The sequence below is a fragment of the Ceratotherium simum genome, chromosome 30 (genome assembly GCF_057802395.1).
Source record: "Ceratotherium simum simum isolate JZ-2026a chromosome 30, ASM5780239v1, whole genome shotgun sequence".
Classification (NCBI taxonomy): domain Eukaryota; kingdom Metazoa; phylum Chordata; class Mammalia; order Perissodactyla; family Rhinocerotidae; genus Ceratotherium; species Ceratotherium simum.
In genome coordinates this window covers 6,162,791-6,188,526 of record NC_141929.1, presented here as the reverse complement: position 1 = coordinate 6,188,526, position 25,736 = coordinate 6,162,791, and the positions used below count along the sequence as shown (strand labels likewise).

The following is a 25,736-nucleotide window of genomic DNA, read 5'->3' as shown; positions in this document are numbered from 1 at the left end:
TCACAACTGCCTCTTCTATCCAGCAAGGTTCCTACATAACTTTCTCCCCAACATGACCTCCGTGGAGCGGATTATAACTGTGTCTGAGATGGATAGGGCTCCAGCGGAGTGCTCTTGGGGCTGGGAGGCATCAGCCCTCAGGCACGAGTCTTCCTGATGCTGGGAGTTTTCCGTTTGCACCTATATTATTGGTAGTGCCGTGTTTCCATATCATCAGGATTCCGAGCTCTATTTCTGGCTGCAGTGGTCGTTAAATGCAGCCAGAAATGCAGGCTCAGTGATGAGCGCCGAGCACGCTCAAACGGGGTTGGGTGGCCAAGCTCCTTCGAGACTCGGCCAAAGTCACCTGAAGGTCACAGCCAGCAGCCATCCAGACCAGCTTAATTTGGAGTTGGCAGCCCCATCCATCCTCCAAAACTCTGTGGATTGAAGAATCGAGCTGTGATGTATCTTGTGTCCCACACGCAGAGCACAGAAGAGCTCATCTCTTTTACACACCCCGCCATGGAGATGTTGCCTTCTCTTGCTCTTTGTAGCAATTAAATACGGTTTAGAGCGGGGAGAGAATGAGATTTGCTGTTTTAAAATATTTTTTAAATAGATTGAGCTTGTTCTCATAAGGCTGCTGTGGGGCCTGAGCCCCCAGAGCAGCAACGAACTTCCCCTCAATTACTCTACAGTGGGCACGGCAGGTGCGTTCTGCTCCAGGCACAGTCATTGAACACCAGTCTGGGCAAGCGATTCTGTGTGGCTCTTCTGTAATTATGTCTATCCCCACTGTCTCTTCCCTCAAGTAGCTTGCGGTCTCCTGGGAGCAGTAAGAAATCCAAGCCAGCAAACAACAGTTTTTATAAAAGCTACTGGTGCTGAGGGCCGAGCGAGTGGTCCAGGCATAAACGCTGTAGAAGCTGAAGAGAGGAAGAGACCCCAGGGACTAAGGTGGTCCAGGAGGGCTGGGAGGAGGCGACAGGATTTAAATGGGACCATCATGGATAAGCAGGATAAGAAAAAGCTGGTGGGAAAGGAGGTGGATGACTTTAGGCACATCTGGGAACAGTGGGGACACCCATCTTGCTAGAGTAGAGGGATTGCAGGAGGAAGTGCAGGCTGGAGCCAAGCTAAGCAAACTGGACTTAGTTCTGACCTGGGGGAATGGTTACATATGAAAAGAGCATTACAGGAAGACCCCAGGGACACTGCAGTCATGGAGCCTGTTAGGAGGCAAGGTACTAACCCAGGGAAGACAGAGGAGGAGCTGGAATGCGGGCGAGGGGGAGTGTGCTACAGTGAGAGGTGCAAGGAGCATCAAATCCCAGCTCAGCCACTTTCTAGTTATGTGAACCTGCGCTGGCTACACAGTCGCTCTGAGCCTCAATCCCCTCATCCTCGAAGTAGTGGTACCAATCTCCGCCTCAAACAACGATGGCTAAGATTGTAGGAAATATCGTGTACACAGTGCCCAACCAGGGCGGCTGGTCATTATTATTTCCAGGGTGATGGCGTAGCAGGATCATACCAGCTTGCACGAGCCACATGTTACCCTCTCTTCCCAACTCTGCGTTCAGTGCCATCGTGAGTAACCTGAAACCGGCCACAGTGGAGGTATTTCCACCTTGCAAATGGGCAAACTACTAACGTGGGCTTTTCTTCTTTCCTCAAGAAAACCAGATGGTAATCTTTTAGCAGCGCACCTCTGGCAATAGAAAAGGAAAATAAGAGCCAGATGTGAACGTTATCAAAAGAGGAAAGCCTCAAATTGTAGGCCTGAGCAGATTCAATTCGTGCATCCTATTGACCGGCACCCTTGTAAGGTGCTTTGTTTTTATTTATTTAGTTAGTTGTTGTCTGGCAGAGTCACAGCTTCTTATGCAGATTCTCTGGCCCCTCCTTCCAATGCTGAGCTATTTGGAGACTGAAGGAGGAGGGGAAGCGGGGAGCTCAATGTCATCTTAGTAAGAATGTTTACTAATAAAAAGTTTAGTGTTAATACAGCAGCTAAGATCTCTCCCAGCTTTTATTCAGCAGCAGCACATTGAATCGTTGACTTGCTTTTACTAGCTGTAGTTCTGCTAAGGAAGGCCAAGTTCCTAAATCAGGCGCCTGACAGGTGCCGTATTTCTGAGCCCAGAGCCAAGCTGTGACCTTCTAGTTTCACAGTAACTAGAGCTGGATGACATGCATAATAAAGGGAGTACATAGAGCATTTTTAAAATATGGAATGAAACGGAAATCAGATAGAGGCGTCAGTCTGAAACTGGTTACCAGAACCGAGGTGATCAATCTTTTCACCTGTCTCATGATGCTGATGCAAAAAGTACAATGACTTTCACTTGGCAAAAGCATTTTGAAATATCTGGGCTTGAGAACCTACCCCATGCCAAGGACCATGGTCCACATATGATTTAATCTTTGCAAACACCCTATGAGTAATGTTTTAGTGTCTCCATTTTACAGATAGGGGAGCAAATCTTGAAAAAGTTAATGCCTCTCCCGGTGACCCACAGATATTACATGACTGACCTGGGATTTGAACACGGTCCGTCTGACTGGCCTCTGCTCTCCCAGTTATCATCAAGCTGCTTTCCAGTTAGAGGCTCCTTCCTGACCAATCAGCTCACCGTGGTTTCCTCTGTCTGGAATGTTCTCCCCAACAAATCTCCACTTGACTGTCTCCTTTTCATTTAGGTCTCATCTGTCATCTCCTCTGAGAGGCTTCCCTTGATCACTCTCACTAAAGAAGCCCTCCCCAATTCTGCCCACCTGTCACTAGTCACTCCCTGTACCATTGCCCAATGTGATGGCTTTCAGAGCACATATCACCCTCTGAAATTATCATATTATCTGTTTACACGTTGCTTATGATCTCTCTCCCTCTTTTAGAGCAGAAGCTCTGTAATATAAACAGTATAAAGAAGAGTGCCTGACATACTAGCTACACAATGAATACTGAAAGAATGGATAGATAGCTAGACAGATGGATGGATATATGGATGGATGAATGGATATATTGAAGAATGGATACATGGATGGATGAATGGATGGGAGGATGCATGGATGGATGAATGGATGGAAGGATACGTACATTGATACATGGATAGATGGATGAAATTGAACAAGCTCAAATTGGCCATTGGAGGCTCTTTCCTAGTTCAAGCCTCCTGTGACTATGTTGGAGCCTACCTCCTATAGTCCTCCTGAAGGGGTCCTGGGAAGCTCTCCTGGAAACCTGTATCTTTACCTTCCCCCCACCCTTACCAACCTAGGCAGTGCCAGCCTCCCCAAAAGAACAAGATTAGTGATGAACAGAGATTAGCGGGGACACGGGCCGCTGGTTGAACAAGGGCTATGTTGCAACCAGGGCAATTCCAAGAGGAGACCTGGCTAGGAGCTGCTCCCTAGGGATACATAAGGATATCCCTATGCATCTTCCCAGCCTTCCTACTAGTTCCAGGATCATCCTACCCGGGCCTCCCTTCTGGGGATATATGGTCATCAAGACATATATGGCCTCTGTCATTCAGGTTCATCTAGTCTAGAGGAAAAGGTAGCTGTACAAACACTTTTAATATAAAAGCTGTGAAGAAAATGACATTTCAGGTACAAAACAAGACAACATGACAAGAGCATAAAGAAAGGTACATCTGTGTCTGCCTGTAAGAGTCACGGAAGGAAGGGACGGCCAAGCTGAGACTTGAAGGTAGACCAGGGAAAGGACGTTCAGGGTCAGGAAACAGCACAGGCAAAGGTACAGAGGCTGGATCTGTTCGCTAAGCAAGTGTGGAGGACTGTAAAGGGTCTTGTGTCATCTTCTATGGAATTTGAGCCTTAATCTATAGGCAATGGTGACACCCGAACTCAGAGGGATGTCATGACCAGATCTGAATTTTAGAAAAAGCTCTTTCAGACTTTAGGAGAAGAGCGAAGAGGCTGGGAGGCCACTTAAAAGACGATGCTGGCCTGGACTGGAACAGCAACTCAGAGAATTCAAAGATGTACAGCAGAGCCAAGAAACAAGATCATAGAATCAAAATGATTTGGTGATTAACTGAAAGTGAAAGACAAAAAGGGAGATTCTTGGCCATGCCCCAGTTGGGAAGAAGGCTCCTTCTTCCTGACCTTCTTGCTGATCTCCCTTAGATCTAATACACTGGACTCCACCCGTTGCCCTAATGCCTCAGTCTTACGGCTGCTTGGAGGAAATGGTGAGCCTCAGGCTCCAGCGAATCCCGAATGCCTGTCCCTGGACCAGCTGCATCAAAAGCCCCTGGGAGGTGTTAAATTCACAGAGGCTCAGGCCCTACCTTGGACCTGCCAAATCAAGAACTCCAGTGTCAGAATCTGTATCTCTGAACTCCACAGGTGATTCTGGGGCCAGTACTATAGGGCACACGGTCTGGGAAACAGTCTTCTCCACTAAGATTTGGGGAGGAGGGTCAGAAGTCAAGTCTTACCTCTGTCTCCGCCCCCTCCAGGCTAGTACTGCACCTCCTGTAGACAGGTAGGGGCTCAGCACTCAATCCTGGACCCATGGACTCATCATCCCACATGCTCACACACTGGGTACTGGTTCTCATCACCCACCTTTTCATACAGGGGAGCAAAATCTCTGGAAGGGACAGCAATGTGACATGCCCTGGGCACAGTCTGGCTGGTGATTTGGCGTTAAATCTAGACAAAGACATTGACCTAGAATGTTCTAAAGCAAAGGCAATTGTTTCCCTGCCCAACATTGTCAGGAAATTAAATGCCTAAAACAACAACAAGGCAATGGGCCAAACAGTCAAGTTTGGGAATAGCTTTAACAACTAAATTCTAATGAGAGTTTCAAAACACTAATTTTCCAGAGCAGAAAACCAAGTTGTGCTCATTTATAACCCGTCATCTACAATGAGTCAGAGGATATTTCTTTCCGTGCTGTCAGTTAACTTTCAGAGCCCGTCAGAATACAAAGCAGGGCAGTGGGCAATGAATCAGCTTTTCCGAGCTGATGAATGGCTATTGTGCAAATCCTGCGTTTGCATTGGATCTGGGGACATAAATCTGCTTCTCATGATCTTACTTTAAAAAATTATCCCCTTGAAGTCAGAGTGAGCAATTTCTACAGGCGTTCTTTCCTGGCTGTTTATTTTTCTCACCTTTACTGACTGCCTTTTCACTTTCTGCACTTACACTATATTGTAAAATGTCACACATCATGTAGAAAAAATACTGGGACTTCGGTTGGAATGTGCCCACCAGGAGTAATTTTATAACTTTTTACTCATCCATGAATAATGATCACTTTGGTAAAGATTGTCATAAATTACTAGAGTGAGAAGGAACCTTAGAGACCATCATTTAACATGTCCTTCCTTTTATAGATGGGGAAACTGAGGCCCAAGAGTGAAAGTAATGTCACAGGCCAAGTGTGTGACAGGACCAGGGCTTCTGTTTGGGTTTGGAAAAAATAAAGACCCTCAATAGCATGAAGAAACAACTGTAATCTTCATGTAAGAATAAGTGAAGCTTTCATTCAAAGGCAACGGGGTGGGTTGACAGGAAAGGCCAAGCAGAGAGCAAGGTGCTTGCTTTCTCATTCACTCACTCATTCACTCGCCAGGCAAGTATCGACCTTGGCCCATTCTGCTGCAGTAGTTACAACTATGAATGAAGATCCGTAGATGAGACTCAGAGAGTCCTTTGTTTGGCTCAACATACGCCAAGCAGGCAAAAATGAAAGACAATCAAAATACCTCTGTCATTTTCTGGCCTCTGCAATTCAGTAGTAGAATGTCCTGAAGAGCATCTTGGGAAAAGTGTGTTTTGTCTTGTTTTTTTTGCTTTAGTAACCTTGGAAACCATCAAGAACTCACTTCCTTGAAGGTATTTTTCTTAATATCTAATAGCTTTGTCGAGACAGAATTCATTTACCACACAATCCACCCATTTAAAATATACAATTAATGGTTTTTAGTATATTCACAGAGTTGTGCAACCATCACCACTATCAATTTTGGAACATTTTCATCACCCCAAAAAGAAACCCCATTCCCCTTAGCCATCACCTCCAGTCCCTGTCCCCCGCCACAGGAAACCCCTCATCCACTTTCTGTCTCTGTGGATTTGCCTAGTCTGGACATTGGACGTGAATGCTGTGATCTCCTTAAGGTTCTTGGATCTTTAGTAGAAAGACATGAATGTGGGAACAGAAACTGCTTAGTGTCTCAAGAAAAGACACCTTCATCATTCTTTTTTTTCTCAACTTTATGAAAACTCTCAACTGTACAGAAATGTTCAAAGAATTTTACAGCAAGCACCCGTTCACCCATCACCTACCTTCTACCACTTTATTCTGCTTGCTTTATCTCAAACCTACCCATCTATCCCACGGATCCCCACCCTTGTGTGGGTTCTCAAGGGAGCAACTTCCAACCTTCCTATATCAAGAAGGAAAAATACTCAATTTTGCAAAATAAAATGTTAGTATATGAGATTTTAAAAGCCAAGAATGTTAGTAAATTGACATTAGAGACTCTGAAAGACGAAAGTATGTTCAAATGATGAAGAAGGCTTAGAATAGTTATCCAAGAAAGTCTGTGTTTGGGACATGAGGCCCGAGGACTGACCAGGTTTGGGAATGAAAAAATCCCTTGAAGGGACCAGCTGGCATCCCAGCTTGACAGCAAGGCAGGGAGAGCCGGGGAGTGAACCAAATGGTTTCAGAAGACAGCAGCCTTTTCCTGTCGTCTGCTAATTTGCCCACTGTTTGGGGGGTTCAAGGGTTTAGTTTGTGTCAATTTTGACTCATGCCTTTGGAGGGAAGAATTAGGAAGCGCCTGAGGGAAGGTGCTGTTCTTTTTCTCTTGTGCAGCAAAAGCTTTTTAGAAACGTGGCTCTACCCAGAGTCACAGCTCCTCCCCAGAGCAGGACCCCAGCACGCAGCATCACGTGCTCAGATGCCGTGGGCTGTGGTCTGGGTGGGCAGGAAGAGACAAGGTGTGTGAAAAGAGGGGTCGGGACATCGGGCAGCCACTGGAACCGCACACCACTCACTCTGCCTCTGGAGCCCATCCTGGACCTCGGGGGTTAAGTCCTTGTTGCACAACAGGAGCCCGGGGAGAAGGTGCCTGCTCTCACCCACCGGCCCTGCAAGCCTGTGTGTGCATGCATGGTGGGACTCAAGGAGGGGCGGGTGACACTGGGCTGGGGGCGGTTTGTGAAGACACACTTAATTTGTGTTCCTATGACGTGAGGAGAAAAGGTCTTGGCGAACAGCTCAATAGCTCCCACCGATATGCACAAGTTGATTCTTTTTAATAAGTGGACTAGCCTTGATATAAACTATATTAAGGCTTCTATCAGAACAGGAGTTCAAAATGCTCATCTTAGTAATTTACTCAACAGTCACAGTGTTTACCAAATGCCGGTAGATGCCTGGGGAGAAGAGAAAGCAAAGACATGTGTCTCTCGGCCCTCAAAGAACTCTGTCCAGTGGGGGAAACACAGAATTATGACATGTCATTTTTATTGTCCATACATTTATGTATTAGATTGGGCCACATGAAATTGCTGATATTTGGCGGGTTTTGACCAATAAAATGACAACTTCATGATTCAACCTCGTATTTATATAGTATTGTATTAGTTTGCTGGGGCTACCATAACAAAATACCGCAGACTGGGGGCTTGAACAACAGAAATTTGTTTCTCACAGTTCTGGAAGCTGGAAGTCCATGATCAAGGGTCTGGCCCATTTGGTCTCTGGTGACAGCCCTTTTCCTGGCTTGTAGATAGCCACCTTCTCACTATGTCCTCTCGTGGTCTTTCCTCGGTGCATGCACCCTTCGAGGGAGAGAGAGAGACAGACAGACAGACAGACAGACAGACAGGCAGGCAGAGAGCACTCTCTGGTTTCTCTTCTTATAAGAACAGAGCCCCATCCTTATGACCTCATTTAACCTTAATTACCACCTTAGAGGCTTCATCTCCAAATACAGCCACACAGGGGTTAGGGCTTCAAGATTTGAATTTGGGGGGCACCTAAATATTAAATCCATAAGAAATATGTAATGAATACATCGTATATGTATATGTATATATACCATATATAGTGTTATATATCATACATATTTCATAATACATATATGTAATACAGATGCACACACCGGTGTTTATACCATACACACACTCATTGTATATCTATATCTATATATCTATATCTATATCTATATCTATATAGATATATATATCTATATATATATAGATATATATATATATCTATATAGATATAGATATAGATATAGATATAGATATAGATATAGATATATAGATATATATATATGTATAGATATAGATATAGATATAGATATAGTGAATATACCATCTACAGCAGGAGGGTTGCACAGAGGAGAGAAACACTGACTTTGCCAAGAGGGAAATGGAGATGTGGGGATGCAAAGGAAGACATCTTTATATTATTAGTTTTTTTATTCCAAAAAAAAAATCTTTTTGCAAAAGGACTACAGGCTTTAGAAATTTAGAAATTCTGATAAAGAAAAATAAGAAAGATGTAAATGTCACTAGCCAGACATAGACACAACTACTGTTAAGGCCTAGATCAGCCAGTGAGGTGCCACAGTTAAGAACGCAGGTTCTGGGGCTGGACGGCTCCATCACCTGCCAGCTGTGTGACTGGAGCAGATTGCTTAGCCCCTCTGTGCCTCCAGATCCTCATCTATGCAATGGGGCAGTAACACCGACACCATGAGACTTTTGTGAGAGTTAAATGAGCTGACACACAGCTAGTTTAGGAAGTTTCTGGCACAAAATAAGCACTCAATAAATGTTATCTACCATTTTATTATTGTTATTATCATCAGTGTCATTATTATTACTATGACTGCCACTGACATTCCTTTCCAAGGTATTTTCTCAGCCAGGATGGCAAATGGGTTGGGATCATGTTGCCAAGCCCCGTGAGTAAGAATTGGCACAGAGGGTAGGGTGTGGAGAGGGGTTTTGAAGCTGACCTTGTGCTCAGAAGGAAAGACAGCCTCATCAGTTACCAACGTCTGTGAGAAGGGGGCGGCGAGCGTGCCACATGTTTGCCTATGCGCCCTCTGTCCTGTACACACACCTGTGCACTAGGTGGGTACAGCTCTCATCTGCCATCTTCCCTTCATGTGCATAGTCCTCTTGCCAGGTTGTGTCTATCACGGTTTTTAATGTCTACTTAGTGTTTCTTTATCTGGATAACTACTGGCTTTCAATAGATAGTTACCTGGTATTTTTTAAAAGTTTTCTATAATAAATAGTGAGGGAGGGAACATTCTTATAGCTAAATATTTCCGCCAAACAAGTTTGAGTAATGCTTTATTGTGAGGCCTTGTCTCAGATATTTACAGTGTGAATCTGCATATTCAAGTCTCTGAGAAATCCTGCAAAGGAGGGAAACCTTTGATTTGACTAACCCAGCACTCCCCAGTTTTGGAAACTGCTCACTTTAACTATTTCTTTAGGCTAAATATTTAGAAGAGGAATTTCTGGATCAACGAATATGTACAGTTTTAAGGGATTTTCATTGATTTCCCTCCAGAATGTTGTTTTAAGAATTGATGAACTTAGAGACGCTCTCTCCTTCTGGGCTAAGCTGAGGCTTTCTCTTAATCACAATTAGATGAAAACTTCAAGACACTAAAAGCATACGTGATGTTCTTTTAAAAAATTCAAACAATCAAGGTGAGCGCAAAAAATTACGTGGGTTCTTTTTGGGTCTTCTGGGAAGGCAGTTTAGAGGAGGTTGATTCAACCAGAAAATATAAATTTTCCTTTTTAGATTTCAGACAGGAAAACATGTAAAGTGAGTAAAATTCTCTTATATGGACTATCGCAGGGGGTCATGGGAGATTTAAATACTGCATGACATGTCATGGACACTCAAGAAATGCCCATTGTAAATGCTACTTCTGATGTAAAACAACGAGGCTCAAAGTACATGCTTTGGTTGGATCAACTGCTCTTCCTATATTCCACCTCGATGCAACCATCCTGGCATGTTTATTTGTTGAGTAAATACTTGCTCAACTGACACCATAAGCTGGGCCCGAACTAGGCCCTGAGGACAACAGCAAACAAGACTTCGTCCTCTTGTAGAGCTTACATGCCAGTGGGGACATAGGCAGTGAACCAGGAAATGAAGACATAACCACACGACCCGGGTAATTACAGAGTGCAGCACGTGCCAACAGGAAAGCAAACAGTGTGATGGGCTGGAGAGTCACTGGGAGAGGCCACTTAGATGGGCTGGTTAGGGGGCAGGTGACATTTGAACTGAGGTCCAAAGGGTGATAATGAACAGCCAAGCAAAGACCTGGGGAACTGAATTCCCTGCAGAAACCCACAGCTAATACAAAGGCTGGGAGGATGAAGGGCCTGGGGGTTTGAGTCTGGGGAGCAGGATGAGTCAATAGTGGGGAGGTAAGCAAGTGGACACAGCAGGCGTCCTCATGTAGCTGGAAGTTCAGAGACCCAGAATGTCAGCTCCCTTGTCAAAGGCTCTGTGCCTCGACACGCCTGACCACACCAGAGCACCAAACCCATCTGCCTTCCATGTGGGTCAGGTGCGTGGCTGTCCTCACACAGCCCTGCAGATCCCTGGGGATATCGACTCCTTGGAATTTGGTAGGTCATCCTCCCATTTGCTTTTCACACATTGATGTTTGCTCATTCACTCTCCCATCTGTTCTGTTTGCCCATCCTTGACCAAGGCTTCTGATGGGCCAGACACGTGACTAGTCACTGGATATAGGAAGAGAGGAAAACAGTCCCTCCCCTGGGCACTCACCACTATGCCAAGTACAATATCAGATGATAAATGCCCTTGAAGGTAAGCATCAGGAGGGCAGAGAGCTTCCTGCCGTGTTCGCTGAAATCTCCCCAGACCCTAGCAGAGCACTGGGCACACAGCAGGTGTTCAGAAACTGTGTATTGAGTGAATGTATGAAATCAACACCCAGGGCTGAGACGTGTGGTTCTGAGCGCTCTGGTAGGAAATAGCCTGCCACCTCCTTCCCACAGAGGAGCCAGTAGAATCACCTGTTGGGTGCTGGCTCTTCTAGACTGTGAGCCACACCAAGGACACTGGAAATGTGCTCCCAGGTGAGGTCTCTCCAGATGAAGCCCAGATTCTCTCGGCTCCCAAGAACCGTGCAGCTCTCCCCATAGCCCGGCCTCCGTAAGGAACAGTGTCTCTGGATCACTCAATGCTTGGACTCCACCAGAGGGAGAAGGCCCGTCACCTAAGCCAAGCACAGCTGCCTGTAGGAACCTCCTCCATGGCAGCTTGCCAGGCGGTGTTCGCTGACCTTCAAGGCACAATGCAGGGCTTAGCCATCCATCTTGCTGCATTCCCCGTGGCAGCTGGCCTCATCCATCGACTTCTTCTCCAAAGCGCCAATACCTCTGCTCTGCTTGGTCTGAGCTGGGCTCAAAGACGCAGGAGCAAAGGCCATGGCATGTCAATTCATCACCCAATAAAAATAAACTCTGAGAACAAATCCAGAGGAGTTGATTAACTTTCCCATGCTGGTCTTCTGACATCCTGGTTTGCTCTCCCAGTGAGCATGTTTCTTCAACCCGCCCTGGGAAACTGAGCACCTGGCCCGGACACCACCATGCCCATGGTTTAAGTAGACAAAAGCTGAACTTGACCTGCAAGATGCACAGCCCTGAGATCTGGGCCACATATCGTGGAGGGCCTTGTCCCTCTAAAACTCTGAAACACTAAGACTATTTTACTTTATTTTATTTTGCTTTTCAGCCTTGTAACAAGTGTTATTAAAGTTTGGTAATGACTGACCAAATGGGAATAATGGGTGATGATGGCCTCATGAGAGCACCCACATGCACGCAGGGCAAGGAAGAAATCCAAGCCTGTCCCAGAAATCAGAGAAAGAGAGGCTGCTTTTGTCTGACGTTGGCCAAGTCTCCCAAAGTGAGTGTCTAGGGATCCCAGGCCCCCAGATCCTGTGCTCTGTCCCCCTCCTTGCTTGCATGATGGTGTTCTGGGATACCTGCATACACTGCCTCCAATCACCAGCCAGGGGTGCTAGGGCCAGGCCTAGCTTCTGCCCTGCCCTGGCCCAGGAGATGGGCTCACAGGACAAAGGCAGGCTGAGGGACGGCAGGTACCATTAGCCTCCTTGGGGGCAGGAGGGGGATCCCTGGGGAGCAGCTGCAGGGCCCTGGGTAGGCATGGGGCCTGGGCCACAGGCAAACCTTGACTGAAACTCCTAAATAATTAGACCTATGGAACATGGACCTTCCATGTTTGCCCTCCTGCCCTGGGCCTGGGAATGTCAAGGATGGGTCCACAAGCAGCCACTGAAACCTGTATTCCCATCACACAGCCTGAATGTCACCTGATGGGATATTAAAGTGGAAATCTCCTTTTAACGTGCCTGATAAGACAGCAAAGTCCTGTCATTGTAGTAGAAATGCTCATAAAGCGAAGGCGCTTGTTTGAGCGCTGAGTGGAGGCTGGTGTTGAGATCTGGGCCTTTACTTCTAACCATCAGCAAACACGTGGAGATTTCCCAGGAAAAAGTAGCGGGTTCTAGAGCTGGGTTAGCAGGTCTTTATTTCCTCCTGAGGATGTTTTTGGCACGTGGTGAGACGAGGTCTCGGCCGTCCTGGGAGGAGGCCTGTGGGTAATGTCATGGGGCAGGTCTCAGCTTGGGGCTCAGAACCCCACAGTCCTGTCTCCACACCTTTGCCCAGCTCACTGCTGCAAATCAGGAATCCTTCCAGAACAGGGACCACCCATGGGCCTTATCTGAAGAAGACAGGGAGCAGAAAAGGGCCACTGACAATGAATTGATTTAAAGTGGGGACCAAAATCAACTCAAAACTAAAAAAAGATTTGATTGAGATCTTATTCTGGTAAAAAATAAATGATAAAAATAAGTTTGTTTCTAAGTTTGTTTTAACCCCAACCAGAAGCTATTCTCCAAGTGGGCATGGATAAACCAAGGATCTTTTTGCTTTTGACATCACTTTTCCAACAACATCCCGTGACAGCACATGCTACGCTTCACGCTCAACTTGCGTGGCACATTTATGAAGATGTGGTCCTCCAAAGCCATTCAAGGGCCTCTCCTTATCGTTTGCTACCCAAGTCACTCTTTTTTTGAGGCCCCTATAAACTCCCTCGCCTCCCTTTTTCCATCCTTGACTGGCTTCTCTCTGCTGCATCCTCACTAGTCCTGGTTTCCTTAGGTCTCTACACTGGTCCAACATCGCTTTGAGCCTCCTCCTGGGACCTGCATCTTTTGGAGATTGACAGTTGTACTCTGTGCTGCATTTGTGCTGTATTTGGGTGGTTCCAGTCACTGTGAGGCTGACTGACAAAGTCTGCCGTCCAGAGTTAAGCAGGTGGGATGTTAGAGATAATTACAGACGTAGCCAGGAGTTCATTCCTGAGGTCACCAGTGGAATACTCAGAGGATGAGCAGTCCTCGCAGGTCCTGTGCATATTTGCATTCTCAGACCCAGGAACACGTGAAAGCAAGATGAATCTTCATGGAATGAGCAACTGAGTGAACAAATGGGCGAATAGCCTCACACCAAGGAAAGCTTACGTTCTACCAACTCATACCAAATTCCAAGTCCTCCTGTTCATTTCTGAGCGCAATTTCTAATGCTTCGGAAAACCACCCAACGTAGATATGCAGATGTGAGAAATTTAACCCTGACCCTGACAGTGCATGTAGGAGGAGCCAGGCTTGGTCATTAATAAAGAAATTAATAATGATAATGATCATTAATAACGAAGACCATCTTCTGGTTGCATTTTTAAAGCATCTGTTTAATACTTTCTCCTTATACTTGAAGACGTTAATTCATGTTCTTATCAAAAGTTGACAAGTGTGTTGTTGGATTTCAGAAATCTGACGGTTTCTCAAGTCTCAGCCTGTTATTGAGAAGAGCTGTATATTTAGTTACTTTATCAGGGTCCAGGTTGCCCGACTTTTCTGACATTGTTAAATCCGTGGCTTCACACATTGATTCTGTTTTTCTATATTTCTCTGTATTTCTTTGAGATCAATTTGGCCTGAGCAATAATGAGAAGCCCCCTTAGAGACGTTGATAAGCAGCGCTCCGAGGACATTTCTTCCTTTTTTTTAATAACCGCCACATCCGTGTAGGTTTCAAGGGCACGGTGGGAGGCTTCATAAGTAATCTTTGGAAATAAGTTTGCAATAAGGGGGATGAGGCCCAGACTAGAAAGAGCCTGGTCACAGCCAAGTCCTGTCACAGACACAAAAAGGTCCTATCACAGCCGTTGTAAGGACACCCTCGGTAAATTACAACACAGGATCAATGGCCTCTAACAAGACAGCAAGCGTGACCTTTGCTGGAGAAGCGAGGAGCAGACTCGCCTTGCCTGGAACAGGTGGTGAGAGGATGTTTAGAGATGATGCGTGCGATCGCGGGCAAGTGGCTGGTGCCTGGGAAATGTCAGCTCCCTTCTGTGTGGCAGGAGGGCCCGGCGGAGGCAGGGCGCACACAGCTGAGGACAGGTCAGGAGTCCAGGAAAGGGTTTTTCTGCAGACACACCCCAGATTCATGACAACCACGTGCACAGTCGGTAGCATGTTTGCTGGGGCTCGCCCCTTTCTCTCCCACTAGTGAAAGCAGAAAGCGACTAACAGCGGCTATCTTTTAAAGCCAATCATCTTCAGACCTCAGTTATTACTGATACCTCCATCGCAACTGAGCAGTTCCTCCCAGTGCTTAGTCTCTAAGTTTGACTTAGGAGTTGTCAATACCAATAACAGCCTTCCAATAAAAGAACCGTTTAAGCCAATATTATTTGAGAATTTCTCGTGATGAGGATATTAAATTCACACATATGTGCTATACTATATTAAATGTTTCTCAAATATGTATGATTATTTTATAAATAGAAATATGATTTTAAGAAAGTGTTATATCAATTTAATAGTTTGGGGGATTTTTTTAAGAAATGTTACCATTCTGCAGATTCCCTGCATAATCGCCCCCAAGGAAAGCCCAACCACAGGACATGGGCCCCAGGTTTCAGCTCCAGGTTTGATTATTATGGGTAGAATGGTGGATCTCAAGCTTTGGTGAACCAGAGCCACCCGGAGAACGTGGTAAAAATGAAAAGGCCTTATCATATTCAACAAGCCTGGTAAATTGGAGAACAAATGGCACAGAAATATTACCAACCCTCATGGGCTACTTTCAAGGCAAACAAAAAATAGAGACTATGTTGAGGAAACAGAGAGATCTGCATCGGAACCACAGTTCGGGTTAAAAGCTGAGTAACTTGGGCAAGCTACTGGCCCACTCTGATCCTTTGTTTCCTCATCTGTAAAATGGGGGTGATAATATCTACCCCCTAGGTTGATGTGGCAATGACATGCAATAATGTATACATATCATGTGGCACCTCCTTGGTGCTCAATGAATATGTGCTTCCAGTTCTAGATACAACAGAAAGTAAATACTAAAAACTAGAAAAGCCTTCCTTGCACAGGATGTGCTATATGAGGGAAACTGCCTTTGCCGCCCTTATCAGGAGTGTAACTCAATAACCATTTGTGCGATTACTGATTAATATCCTTTCTCCCTGCTGGAGAGTGAGTTCCAGCAAAGCAAGGAATCCACCGCTGCCCCCCTGCACCACAGTCCGTGCCTGGCACACGAGACCCTCAGTCAATATGTATTCAAAATGGGCGAGTGAACAGTACAGTCGCATTAAAACCATAAACATGCACAAATATACCCATACATAGGCTAGAAGCCTCTAGACCAACAGTGCTTTTCTGGAGGTATTTGAGGGTGATTTTAATTTTCTCCTTTTTACTTATCTGTGTTGCCTGAATTTTCTGCAATGAACACGGGAGACCTAATCAGCATGTCCTTAGGTAAACGTGGGAGGGTTGAAGCCAGCTCCCACCTTGCCTACAGAACAGGTTCCTTCGTGATCTCCAGTCTCCTCGAGGGTTTTGATATGTGGTCTCTAGAATTAAAATGGTTTTAGGAGAAACAGAATTAAACGATTTCTAAAAATAAGTAGAATTTCTTTTGATCTACCGGCTTCCTTGTTCTGATCATGAAGCATGCAGAAAAGAACTAACACAGTGGGCCTGAGACTGCCGTCCCCAGAGAGGCCTGCCTGCAAGAGTGGCCCTCGGCTGATGTCTGGAAACGTGGATTTCTGGAGGGTCCCCACCACCCTAACTGATAAGGATGTCTCACTGTGCCCAAAGTGTTTGTGCAAACAAGTATGGTTTATGCTGAACACTTGCTTTCCTTCTGGAATTTTGCTACATGCCAGGCAGAGGGTGCCTACTTGGCCAGCCCCCAATAAAACCCTGGGCATTGAGTCCCCATTGAGCTTCCCTGGTAGATAGACAACGCTTCACACGTGTTGTCACAACTCGTCGCTGGAGGAATTAAAAGGCCTTCTGTGTGACTCCACTGGGACAAGACTCCAGAAGCTTGTGCCTGGTCTCCCCCAGACTTCGCCCCAGGAGCCTGTTTCCTTTGCTGATCTTGCTCTGCATCCTCTCCCTGTGATAAATCTTAGCCATGAGCATGACTGTGTCCTGAGTCCTGTAGGCCCCCTAGTGAATCACTGCCCCTGGGCGTGGTCTTTGGGACCCTGACACACAGTCTAAGCTGACCAAGCCCCTAGTTGGCAGCATATGTGAGGTCTGAGCCCACTGAAAGAACATCGAGAGTCACATTTAGGTGGGAGCTTAGCTGTCATAAGTGATGGTCTAGTGGCCCTTTTGAAACAGAGGGTTGTCCATGGGGAAGGGATGGAGGGGCACCTCAGGACAGAATTCCTTTAGAATTCTGGGTCACCAGGATATGGGTCAGTCAAAACATGTTGAAGAAGGCTTGGGTTATCATTGATTCGTTCAACAACTGAGTATCTACTTGGTGTGTGCCAGGCACTCTTCTAAGGACTAGGGACGGAGGGTTGAATGAGATAGATGAGGTCACTGTCCCAAGGAGCTGACGCTCTAAGTTGGGAAGCTGGCAAGGTAAGGAGACAGACTTCAGACAGGGCAATCAGCAGTGGTCTCTCCAGGGATCACCAGGGATCTTCAGGTGAGATCTCAACGATGAGACCCCATGTGGAAATCTAAGTGGCTAGGTTCCATGAGGCACACGGAAAATCTTGAGATTGGAATGAACTTGGTATTTTCAAAGAATGAAAGGAAGGCCAGCGTGTCTACAGCTTAGGGACGGTGAGGTAAGAGGTACAAAATGAGGGTGGAGTATTAGGAAGGACCTTGGAGACATGGTCAGGAGTCTGGATTTTATTCTATGCCCAATGGGAAGTCATTGGAGGATTCTAAGCAAGGGCTCACCCAAGATGATATAAAATTGAAAATGATCGATTTTTATTGGCTGCTCTTTGGAGAATGGGTTGTAGCTAGTAGAAGAGAAGCAGAGACTCAGGTGCAGTGCAGTGGTCCAAGCCAAAGATGATCCCTAGTGTCTCACCTCCTGTGTCCCATGACAGATCAGAGATAATGGACTCCCACCAAACCTACCTTGTTCACTGCAGAGGTGGAAGGTGATCTCCTTAGAAGTACCTGGGCATTGCTTGTTGTCATGGTAGGGGTCAGAATATCTGGAAGGAACCAACGAAGCCTTTGGTCCACGTGCCATCAGAAGATGGCAGTTGTCAAGAGAGTGTGATGGTCAGAATTGTAATCTTGTAAAGCCTCATGCAGGATGACCACGGGATTCCAACAGGGGCTCTGGGATGCCTGGGAGGTGGGTGACCAGAGTAGGGTCTAGAGGTGTCAAAGGTCCTCCCTTGTCCCCAGCTGTTATTGAGCCATGGAAGGTCATGGCCCCACGCCAGGCTAGCAAACTCCATCCTCATCTTCCCAACCCTAAGAGGTCCTGCCCAGGCTACTCACTGGGCAGAAATTCCTGTCCACATCTGCTGGTTGTGGCGTCGCCCCATCGCTCAGAAGACCTTCCTGTTACTGAGACTTTCTTTGGTTCTGGTTCTCTGGGAGAGGGAGAAAACACTGCCCTACCGCTCTCCACAACCCCTGAACTGTGATGGGCTGTGGCTGGCTGACTGAACTAGGATTCTGGAATTCACTGGCCCTTCAATCTCTCCTGTCTATTTTGTCAGAAGATTTTCCCTTTCCTGTATACTCAGAGCCCTAGCTACACGAGCTATTTTAAAACAATGTATTTCCTTCAGCTGGGAATTCTATAACTTTCTAGTTCTGTTTCTAAATAAAGCGGTTGATTTGAATCACCCAAGCAGGTATTTCATCTAACACAGGGGGCCCGTTGGGCTGGAATTAAGTGGGGAGCTGAGTATACGCCTACTGTTTCCTTTCTTCCCTGTGGTTTTACGAGATTGTTTGCTTCCTTCAATAGGAATACTTCGTCAGTAGGAATATAAAATTACTCTGTATTTCCCCTGTCTTAGTTTTCATTTTCCAAGCTCTCATAGTCTTTCCCATCCTTACTGACTCCTCTTGGAGAATGGGCTGCAGTTAGGCTGATATGTCAGTCCAAAAAATCCAACCCTCCCTATAATATGTGACATCAACCAGGATATTTCTGATGGTTCCCTGTTTAGAGTTTGTTCTAGACCCGCTCCTCTTGCTGTAGTTTAACTACAAAGCCCTCGGGATCTTGGTCTGGTTCCCTCTGACACCAATCCCAACCCACATCCTCTCCCCAATGTAACCCATACTACCAGTTTGTCAATAGACACCCTGAACTCACTTCATGCATTTACTATATTCTAATGTGCTCAAGGGTCAAAAGGCATCAGAAAGATACCCAACTTATTTTTTTCCCAAACGGATAATGAGCCAGCACAATTTATTGAATGGTCTAGCTTTTCCAAACAATCCAACATGCCATCTATATCAAATAGTAAATTTCCAAACATATATATGGATATACATATATGTAATTATATATAAAATATCTATCCAGATAGGTAGAGAAATAGATTGATAGATCTCTATTTATCTAATATATATTAGATATTTATTATATTAGCTCTATCTCTGTCTATAAACTTGCGCATTTCTAGAGCTCTATCATATGGCATTGACCCATTTGGCTACTCCTGTACTGATAGCGCTGTATTCCTTTGTAACGTTTTTACATCTGAAATGAAAGGAAGCCTATGCTAATCCATGTGGTTTGGGTATCTATGCTGAACAAACATGGCTCCCCTACATTGCAGAAAGAAAGTGAACTCAAAGAAGCTTGCAGAAGGGACTTGCCAAACCTTTGAGTCTCTTCCTCCTTCCCACCACTACCAGGGCCCCGTGATGGCCCAGCCGGCAGCCCCGGCTCTGAAAGTCAACTGGCCCTGGCCGCTTCCTTCCTTCCCTGTATGGCTGGGACCCCGCTGACAGTGAGGCTGCTTCCCAGGAGGGCGCAGGGCCGGAGCGCCAGTTAGATGCCCACATCCCCACTTCCCTCCCCGTGATCCTGCTAATCAGCCTGCCCTGCATCTCCTGACACGACGCTGGGAAAAGGCCAAGCCTTGGCAACCACTCGAGCAGCTCCTGGGAAGCTACATTACAGACTGAAATGAGTCCTGTTTTTAATTTGATTTTTCTTCCCCTGTAACAAGCAAAGTTCACATTACAGATAAATTGCCCGGAAATTCCAATTTAATAAGGCATATGCATTTTTCAGGCCTAGAAGCACAAAAAAACATCTTGCAGGCTGGTATTTTTACACCAAAAGGTTTATTTAAAAGACAGCTTTGAAAATGTCAGAAATTTACATAGAACGCCTGGCCGGTTGGTCAAAAGGTCTGATTTGACAAAAAGGCCCATCAGCCAGGAAGTGGACGAGCAGGCTGGTCGGTGGTCTTGAGCTGTTTTCCCCTCTGGGAAGGAAGCTCTGGGGTTGGAAAGGATCACACCTCCATCTGGGTCTCCCCCCAGCTCTCACCCAGCTCTTAGTTTGAGGGGCGGGCACAGCGCTGGGACTTGCGTGTGCTCAGTAAATGCAGCGTCCCCGTCCTCCTCTCTCCACGGCTGTGATTCTGAGTAGAAGCTGCAAGCTGGGCATCAGAGACATCTGGGACACAGGCGTACCTCCCCAAGGTCTCCGATGGGAAGAGGCACCAAATAAAATGCATCAACGAATAGAAGGAAATAAAGGGCCCTGTGGAAACACAGTTAAATAGCACAGCTATAGATAGCTGATTATTTTTTAAGGAAAAAATACAGTGCAGTGTTATCCTGTAAACCACTCAAGCCCTTGCTCTCGCTGGGAGTGTGGTGCACACAGGCCTGCCCGCTCTGGGCATTGTTTTTAGGGGACAGCTTCTGAGTCAATGCCTGTAAGCTTTTTAGGGAATATCACTGCTCCTTATACCAGAGAAGAAGCAAACATGTTCATTGTTCTGCAAGACTGTAGCATCGTAAGACCAAAATAATGACACAGGGAGAAACAAAGAGTATTCTCTGCCAATGTGAAAAGCTAGATTACTTAATTCCATTTTTATTTATATTCTAAACTCTGAGTTGAGTAATCAGGGAATAAAATACGGTCCATTTAAATTTTTCATTATTTCAAATATGTTGAACCACCTCAAATCACTCCTGGATCAACCGTGAACTTGTTACCTGATAAGATGGGAAACAAATGTTACCTTTCTTTGCATTTTCCATTTCCGTAATTGTTGCAACTGGAAGAGAAAAGATGCGATAACGTTTACTGGGCAGCCACTGGCACACTACCCACCCGTGGGGACGCCCACACCCGGTCCTGGGCATGAGCAGCAGACCGCATCCTGGTTAAGGCCTACGCTGTACTGAATTCCAGATCTGCCGCTTCCAGCTGTGTTGCTTTTGGCAAGTTTCTAAGCATCTCTGAATCTTGGTTCTCTCATCTTTAAAACGCGGATGATACCAACTTCCTCAGCTTGTTGTGAATCGCAAAAATAACTGGGGTGCTGACTGTGCAGTGTGTAGCACAGAGCCAGGCACAGTCAGCACACAGCAGTACAGCCAAATTTAACCTCATCCTGACGTTAAGAAGCCCCGAGTTTCGCGAGGGCAGCAGACCTACAAGGGCCCATATTACTCTCCGAAAGCATTTTAATCCATGCATGTGCCCGGCAAGGACCTAGAGGAGGGCGCGACTAATTCTAACTGGGGACTCATACAGGGTGACGGAGAGGAGACGTTTCAGCGGGTCTTGGAAGAAAGTAGGAGTTTGCCAGGTGGAAGCATAAATTACTATTGAAATGAAAGTCTGGTGTTTTTAAAGCAGTTCATTCTCATGAGTAATACATTTCTTCTGTTTTTAAGAAATATGGAAACGATAATTGAGGCGGCAAGGGAGTGTGGGAAGACCCGTTAGCCTCATTCATTCTCTCCATCTGTCCCCGTCACTGTGTCAGCTTCAGAATGTTGTCTCCCCAGGGCTCCGCTGAGGCGGATGTTTCCAAAACATTCCGCGGAATGTGCGGATCACAGAAAAAGAGGGCACAGAGGACTTGGCCCCAGCGGACCACTAACACACACGGTGGCAGTCTGACCCTGATGACAGCACCCACACGCAGGGCTGTGCACGGAGCCCCGCACTGGGTGTCAGGCCTCCTTATGCCCTCACAGCCCCGCATGATGTCACTAGGATTATCCCCACCTCACAGAGGAGGAAACAGAGACACAGAAGTAGCTCGCCCAAGGTCGCATAGTTAGAATCCAGTCTTTTCCACACCAGTGTCCATGCTTTTCACTCTCGTGTGATGCTGTCAATATGGATGGCTGGGCAGAGCCGGCTGAGAGGTTAGGAGCAGGGCTCTCGCACCAGACAGCCAGGGTTCAAATCCCACCAGTGACACGTACTAGCTGTTGACCTTGGTGAAGGGCACTCATCTCTCTGGGTGGTTTTGTTTTGTTGTGTTTTTGCATTGGAATAATATTTATTTTTTCCTTGGCAAAAAGTCAAGTGCTACATTTTTTAAAACAAAACAAAACATCCTACTTATCTCTGTTTAAAATATACAAGTCGGTTTAAAATGGTAGAAGTTCTGTGAGAACTAAGAAATCTACAGCCTTTGGTTTAATAATAGAAAAAAATTAAGACAATTAAAAGACCTGTAGCGTCCCACATCCTCTCAGTTTCCTCATCTGTAAAATGGGAATAATAATATTCTTGACCCCTCAGGGTTTAGGTGAGGGCTGAAAGAGTAGATACAGGAAGCTCTTAGAACAGTGCCTGGCTCATAGCAAATGCCCACTTTCATGCGGGATGCTGCTGCTGTTGACACTGCTATTAGTAAATGGGTGCTGCGCCCCGGAGTCTGTTATAGGAAAGAGCAGACCGATGCCTCCTAGGGAGCATCAGCAGGGCCTCTCCCTGGTGTGGTCCTGCAGTCCAGGGTCTGGCTCATCTATTTGCAGGATGAAAACTTAATTTGATTGGTGCACACAGAGGTGTTCAGGTCTGTTCACATGACCCAAATTGACAAAGGACTGATATAAACCAGAGTGCCTCTCTATGAATTAAAATGAGAATGCTGTCAGAGGGTCTGTCAGGGCCTATCAGAAGCCCCACATGTCCAGGGGTTGATGCTGAGGCTGCAGCAGAGAGAGCCTGGGAGCAAGCAGAGGGTCTCCCTAGCTGATGGCCAAGTAGGGACCACGGGTGCAGAGCTGCCTGTCTTGGTGCAGAGCTGCCTGTCTTGGTGCAGCTGGGATCCGCCTGAAGGCTCCTGGCAGCTTCCCAGATGCCCATTCCCTTTGATGGCCAGCGGTTTCTTACTCCCCAGGTCCCCTTAGGGACCCAGGCCGACCAGCCCTCCTTTCAGTGACCACAGCCTCCCTCCGGACACAATCACGTTGCAACCCCCCCAAGATTACCTCCAAGTCAGAGACAGGGAACCTGGGCGGCTGCCTTCTCGTTGGCCACATGTCTGTGGACAACCCCATGAGTTTCACCTACAGGTGAATAATCCAGCCCATTACACTTCCATCCATCCGAATTCTACCCTTAGGGATAATTTTTTCTCAAAATTCGAGAAATATCTTCTAACCACCCACCAATAAGTTAGCTGGGAAGTGGCTTAGCGTAGGGGTTCAGAACGGGGGTCAGACAGCCTGGGCCCACGTCCTGATTCAACGACCTTAGTAGCTATGTGGTTTGTGCCTCAGTTTCCTCATCTGTCGGTGGGGATATTATACCTACAGTATTAATTTCCTATTGCCACTGTAACAAATTACTACAAACCTGTTGGCTAGAAATTTATTCTTCCCTAGTTCTAGAAGCCAGAAGTCCAAAATCAGTCTCACAGGGCCCAAATCAAGGTGTCAGCAGGGCCACCCTCCCTCTGGAGGCTCCAGGGGAGAATCTTTCCTTTTCTCTTGCAGCTCCTGGTGGCTTCCTTGGCTTGTAGCTACATCACTCCAATCTTTGCCTCCGCGATCACAGTGCGTTCTCCTTTCCTGTATGTCTCAGATCTCTTCCCTCTTTTAAGGACACTTGTGATTTAGCCTCCTCTCCTCCCGATAATCCAAAATAGTCCCCTCATCTCAAAATCCCTAACTTAATCAGATCGGCAAAGTCCCTTCTGCCATCTAAGGTGCCATTCCCAGGTTCCCAGGATTAGGATGTGGACATCTTTTCCACTGTGAAGACTAGGATGCTAATTTGCCCTGAGCTCTTCATTTGGAGATTTGCTATTTTGTTGATTAAATCGGGTTTTAAACATTCTTAGAAACTGGCAGTATGAGGCAGAGAGAGTCAACTTCAGCATCTTCACCAGACTGATGAGCTATCAGTTCTCGTGTCTCTTCAGGAGCATTTATTTTAAAGACTGGTGGGGAATGACAGAAAAACACCAGCAAGCATCTTGCTGGCTTAAGTACGAAAGTGACTGGAACACCTGAGATGGGTCACTGGTAGAGTCCCACGTTACCCAAGCGACCCAGTGCAAAGAAATCTGAGTCATGTTCAGTCAGAGTCTCCCTGATAGAGAAGACTTTCATTTCTAACTTTACGCATCTTTGTATTGTTTTAACGTCTTACAATGAACATGTATTATTTTTATAACAACCTCAAAAAATACATTTTAAAATTCTTTGATGGTTTCCTGTTATCCAGAGTCCAAACCCCTTACAACAGTGGTTCAGGTTCTTCATAATCTGGCCCAATCTGTCTCCCCAAACTCATTTACTTTCAGTTTCCCCTGGAGAAGCTATGTTCCCACAACAACCATCTACCTTCTGGTCCCTAATATTTCGTTCATTCAGCAGCTATCTACTGAGTGTTGTCTATGTGCTAAGCAATGTTCTAGGAGCAAACAGATATCCTTGCTCTTGTGGAACTTAGAATCTAGTGAATATCTCTGTCCCATGTGTTAGTTCATGTCGTTCCCTGCTCCTGACTTGTCTGCCCCCTCATTCCCTGACAACATCCTACCCATTCCTCCTGTCTTAATTCAGTTGCTGCATCCTCTGTGAGGTCCCCAGGGTTACCCTCCAACAGAGGTAATGACTTCTTCCCCTAAGCGTCTAGGTGCCCTGCCTGTACCTTCATGACAGCGCTTCTCCCACCTGCTCTGCAGACAAGCTACATCCAAGGTGTAAAAGAAACAAAACTGGACTTGAACTCAGGAGATGGGCTGTGAACTCTGCCTCTGTGAGAGCTGGGCAAATAAGAGCTGCCTCCTCACAGGCTTGTCATGAGGAATAAAGGAGGCACGTGTGCAAAGTTTAGCATGGAACAGGCCCAGGAGGTTAGCCATTACTTTCTGAATGAACAACTGTAACTGTAATGACGGTTTTGGATGTGTGTTAAGAAGTATCTGGCACCTGGCACGGGAGCTTGTGCCCAGCACTCAGTGAATGTTTCTTGAATCTATCTTGAATGTAGTCTGATGTTGTCTGGGGATTTTTTTTCAGGTATGCTGTTTACAAAGACCCAGCAGGCTGGCTGAATATTAACCCCATCAATGGGACTGTTGACACCACAGCCGTGCTGGACCGAGAGTCCCCATTAGTCCACAACAGCGTGTACACTGCCCTCTTCCTAGCAATCGACAGTGGTGAGTAATTTTTTAAATGCTATCCAGTGTATACTTTTCAGTTATAAATATATTTTTACATTTTTTCTGATACATCCAGAGATGTTCTTGGGAAGAATATAAATGTGTGGGAGCAGGGAAAGCGAATGTTTAAATACACAGTGAGTCGGTAATATCCCCAAGTCCTGGAATCTTGGGTCTTTGTCCAGTGGGAGGTCAGAGCAGTGAGCTCACCATGCTCCGTCCCGGGCAGGTGCTGAGGTTAGGAAGCCGCATTGGTGTCCTTCCTCTTGGAGTCACGCTCTCACGTGCAGGGAGAGTTTTCTTACTTAATGCAAATTAAGAGAAAGTCCCAGAGGACATCGCCAGCCCTGACGATTGACCTGTTCCCACAGCCTTTGTCCTCTTATGATTCACTACCATAGAAAGACATCAGGTGCTCTCGGCCAGTAGCTTCCTAATCACAAAACAATTGCCATGCATTCAAAAGCTAGTAAAGCAACATCCACATGCCAGACTGTTCTAGAAGCTGGGGATACAGCAGTGAACAAACAAAAACGACTGTCCTTGTGCAGCTGACACACTTGTGGAGAAAGGAAGAAAACTCAGTAAAGTATATAATATGCTTTTCGGAAAAAGGAAAACATACTATTTGTGTATGAAATAGGGAAAC

General features: G+C 46.2%; 1 protein-coding gene across 1 annotated transcript in view; it reads left to right on the top strand.

The window, feature by feature from the left end:
• Window positions 1-25,736, top strand: part of CDH13 (cadherin 13) — a 1,041,327-nt gene that overhangs the window by 981,797 nt on the left and 33,794 nt on the right. The window contains exon 11 of the mRNA XM_004437068.3: window positions 24,942-25,084. Within this exon, the coding sequence (XP_004437125.1) occupies window positions 24,942-25,084 (143 nt within the window). The remainder of the gene's footprint in view (window positions 1-24,941; window positions 25,085-25,736) is intronic.